Source organism: Chiloscyllium plagiosum, chromosome 11, assembly GCF_004010195.1.
Source record: "Chiloscyllium plagiosum isolate BGI_BamShark_2017 chromosome 11, ASM401019v2, whole genome shotgun sequence".
NCBI lineage: Eukaryota > Metazoa > Chordata > Chondrichthyes > Orectolobiformes > Hemiscylliidae > Chiloscyllium > Chiloscyllium plagiosum.
Window position 1 is genome coordinate 4,179,523 of NC_057720.1, and position 4,779 is coordinate 4,184,301.

Here is a 4,779-nt window from a genome sequence, read left to right on the forward strand (position 1 = left end):
CCCACCCTTCCCTAGCTTATCTCTCCACCCTTCAGGTTCTCTGCCTGTATTCCTGATGAAGGGCTTTTGCCTGAAACGTTGATTTTACTGCTCCTCGAATGCTGCCTGAACTGCTGTGCTCTTCCAGCACCACTAATCCTTAATATTGAATTCACCACCTTCAGATTGTGAACATTTCTTCCCTTTCATTTAGCTTGTTATTATGTCCTCCTTTCCCCCCATCCCACTTACTGGACTTTCAAATCTGGCCAGAGACACACCATCGTCAGTATTCACACTGGATAAAGACAATGTTGTCGAGGAGAATACTGAGATACAGTCTACTAGACTAGATGGGATTGAGGTTCACAGGGAGGAGGTGTTAGCAATTCTGGAAAGTGTGAAAATAGAAAAGTCCCCAAGGTTAGATAGGATTTATCCTAGGATTCTTTAGGAAACTAGAGAGGAGATTGCCGAGCCTTTGGCTTGGATCATTATGTCGTAATTGCCTACAGGAATAGTGCCAAAAGACTGGAGGATAGCAAATGTTGTTCCCTTGTTCAAGAAGGGGAGTCAGGACAATCCTGGTAATTATAGACCAGTGAGCCTTATTTTGGTTATGTGTAAAGTGTTGAAAAAGATTATAAGAGATAGGATTCATAATAACCTAGAAAGGAATAATTTGATTGGGGATAGTCAAAACGATTTTGTGAAAGGTAAGTTGTGCCTCACAAACCTGTTTGAATTCTTTGAGAAGGTGACCTAACAAGTGGATGAGGGTAAAGCAGTTGATGTGGTGTATATGGATTTCAGTTAAGTGGTTGATAGGGTTCCCCATGCTAGGCTATTACAGAAAATACAAAGGCTGAGATTGAGGGTGATTTTGTGGTTTGGATCAGAAATTGGCTAGCTGAAAGAAGACAGAGCTTGGTGGTTGATGGGAAATGTTTATCCTGGAGTTCAATTATCAGTGGTGTACTGCAAGGATCTGTTTTGAGGCCACTGCTGTTTGTCATTTTTATAAATGACGTGGATGAGGGCATAGAAGGATGGGTTAATAAATTTGCAGATGGCACTAAGGTCAGTGGAGTTGTGCACAGTAAGGAAGGATGTTGCAGATAACAGATACAGATAGATAAGTTGCAGAGCTGGGCTGAGAGGCGGCAAATGGAGTTTAATGTGGAAAAGTGTGAGGTGATTCACTTTGGTCGGAGTAACAGGAATGCAGAGTACTGGGCTAATGGTAAGATTCTTGGTAGTGTGGATGAGCAGAGAGATCTCAGTGTTCCTGTACATAGATCCCTGAAAGTTGCCACCCAGGTTGGTAGGGTTGTTAAGAAGGCATACGGTGTGTTAGCTTTTACTAGTAAAGGGACTGAGTTTCGGTCATGTTGCAGCTGTACAAAACTCTGCACTTGGAGTATTGCATGCAGTTCTGGTCACCGCTTTATAGGAAGGATGTGGAAGCTTTGGAAAGGGTGCAGAGGAGGTTTACCAGGATGTTGTCTGATATGGAGGGAAGGTCTTGTGAGGAAAGGCTGAGAGACTTGAGGCTGTTTTCATTAGAAAGAATGACTTAATTGAGACATATAAGATAATCAGAGGGTGAGATCGGGTGGACAGTGAGAGCCTTTTTCCTTGGACGGTGATGACTAGCACAAAGGGACATAGCTTTAAATTGTGGGGTGATAGATATAGGAAAGATGTCAGAGGTATTTCCTTTACTCAGAGAGTAGTAAGGGCATGCATGGAACGCCCTGCTTGCAACAGTAGTAGACTCGCCAACTTCAAGGGCATTTAAATGGCCATTGGATAAACATATGGATGATAATGGAATAGTGTAGGTTAGATAGGCTTCAGATTGGTTTCACAGGTTGGCGCAACATCGTGGGCCGAAGGGCCTATACCGCGCTGTAATCGAACATAGAATGTTACAGCACAATGCAGGCCCTTCAGCCTTCGATGTTGCGCCAACCTGTGCAATATTCTATGTTCTATGTTAATTGTTCTGCCATTGTCACATTCTCACCACTTATTCTGAACTATCAACATCTTTTCTCCACCAGCACCCTATACCCACTATCCCAAGCCCTCCCAAACTGCATCATGCTGCCCCCTTCACACTTCACTTCAGCTCTGATGAAGTGTCATCTAGACTTGAAACAAATGCTTGCTCTCTCTTCATAGATGCTGCCTGAGCCACTGGGATCTCCAGAATTTGGTGTTTTCACCATAGTCCTACCTGACTATTAGGCTGCTCTTTTATTACAGAGAGACAGAGAGAGAGAAAGAGAGAAAGAGAGAGAGAGAGAGAGAGAGAAAGAGAGAAAGAGAGAGATAACTAGTGGTGGTTTAAACTGAGGGTCACCATGTCTCAGGTGAGGGGTGAAGTTGAGGAGGTGGGACCTTCGTGGTAATCTTAGCTGGTGCAGAAATTGAAGCTGTTAGCATCATCCTGTATCACAAATGGGTCCAGCCAACTGAGGTAACCAGTCCCCTGCTCTCAGCAGGACACTTTACAAGAATACGAATCAAAGGGAAGATAATACTTTCATATTGTGAGAGAAGAATGTTCTGATTGGTTGGAAAGTTACTTCTGGTTGATAGGCTCCACTTGCTAAGCAATCAATTTGCTTTTCTCACGCAGTATAAAAATATTATACCCCCTTTACATTGATGTTTGTTGTGAACAGCCTGGTGAGTGACATCCTTCACCATTTTTACAGCCAGAATTGACAAACTCATCATGAATTTTTATGTGTTCCAAACTAAGAGCTCCCTGTGTGTTTTTCTCCTTCAAAGTGATATTGTTGGATTCACTCAGCTCTCCAGTGCCAGCACCCCTTACCAGGTGGTGGATTTTCTCAACAGACTCTACACCTGCTTTGATGCTATCATTGATAACTACGACGTCTACAAGGTTGAGACAATTGGTGATGCCTGTAAGTATATTCTACAGTCGCGTAACTGAGAGAAGCCATTCCACAGATAATTCTCCTGACTTTTTGATTCCTGCTGCAAGGATCTTTCACACAGCGAAATTCCAAAGCTTATTGAACAGTTTGGTTTTAATTAAAGGAACATTTTAGTTGTTACAACCTCTTGCTCGATAATATTGATGCCCTATAGAAAACCTCAGGCCCCTTATTACGCAGGGAGACTGCTACAAGTCTTCGGAGTGTATCGGATGTCTGTTATCGGTTTTAAAAAATTATTCATTCAGGAAACATGGGTATTGCTAGTTCATTCATTGATTGCCTGTGCGAGACTGGTGCTTGTTATGTTATAGGCAAAAGTGAGGACTGCAGATGCTGGAAACCAGAGTTTAGATTAGAGTGGTGCTGGAAAAGCACAGCAGGTCAGGCAGCATCCTAGGAGCAGCTCCTCGGATGGTGCCTGACCTGCTGTGCTTTTCTAGCACCACTCTAGTCTAAACGCTTGTTATGTTATGCCTCATGGTCAGAATGCCATATGATTTAATAGGAGAAAGTGAGCACTGCAGATGCTGGAGATCAGAGTCGAGAGTGTGGTGCTGGAAAAGCGCAACAGGTCAGGCAGCAGGAGAGTCAATGTGTTGGCATAAGCCCTTCATCAGGAATATGGGGTTAGAGGGGGCTGAGAGATAAATAGAAGAGTGAGTGCTTTAACAATCATATTAATATATCAAAGTGTAGACACATAGAAAACAGGAGCAGGAGGAGGCCATTCAGCCCTTCATGCCTGGTCCACCCGTCAATGGAATCATGGCCGATCATTCAACTCATTCCCCCTTTCCCTCTTTCTCCCCATGCTCTTTTGACCCCTTTAGCCCAAAGAATTGTATCTAAACCCTTCTTGAAAACATCCAGTGTTTTGGCTCCAACCTGAGCATTCCACAGACTTACCACACTCTGAATGAAGAAATTTCTCCTCATCTCACCTCTGAAGTATGCTCTCCTCATGTCTCAATATGAGACCTAAGTGAACAAAAATTTCATTCTCCATCTTACCGCGGGATCACTTGAGGCTTGATGTGTTACCGGAAACACGCTGCTCTGTACAATTTAATTGCTGCTGGGGATCCCAATCCAGGCCACTATCCCTCTGACACCGCTCCAACCATGATCATCCTAATTATCCCATTTTCAAATGCACACCTCTTCCAGGCTGAATTCGAGTTTAGCCTCACTGTCCATTCAAGCTGAAGTCCAGTGCATTTTCTACAACACTTAGCCAATTTTCCACAGGCAGCAGCTTCCAGGAAATCAAGGTGCATCCTGTGCAGACGTCCCGATAAGGCTTACTCCCTCATGGAAAATTCTCAAGTCACAAATCGTCTCTTTGCTTGGTCTCTATCTTTTTGTCTGAGCACTGTGTGGTCTCAGTATTTCAACTTTCTTCCTTTTAGTATGGTTTCCAGGTCAAGGTACACCAGAACTCGAGGACAAGGATTATTTATTACTCAAGCACTTTAACTCATCACTTTGTCATAGAGCATAGAGTCATAGAGATGTACAGCATGGAAACAGACCCTTCAGTCCAATCCGTCCATGCTGACCCCAGATATCCCAACCCAATCTAGTCCCACCTGCCAGCACTCAGCCCATATCCCTCCAAACCCTTCCTATTCATATACCCATCCAAATGCCTCTTAAATGCTGTAATTGTACCAGCCTCCACCACTTCCTCTGGCAGCTCATTCCATACATGTACCACCCTCTGCGTGAAAACATTGCCCTAGGTCCCTTTTATATCTTTCCCCTCTCACCCTAAACCTATGTCCTCTAGTTCTGGACTCCCTGACCCCAGGGAAAAGACTTT

General features: G+C 43.9%; 1 protein-coding gene across 1 annotated transcript in view; it reads left to right on the forward strand.

Moving 5' to 3' along the window:
• Nucleotides 1-4,779, forward strand: part of LOC122554107 (atrial natriuretic peptide receptor 2-like) — a 99,966-nt gene that overhangs the window by 54,237 nt on the left and 40,950 nt on the right. The window contains exon 19 of the mRNA XM_043698591.1: nucleotides 2,782-2,921. Coding sequence (XP_043554526.1) covers nucleotides 2,782-2,921 — 140 coding nt within the window. The remainder of the gene's footprint in view (nucleotides 1-2,781; nucleotides 2,922-4,779) is intronic.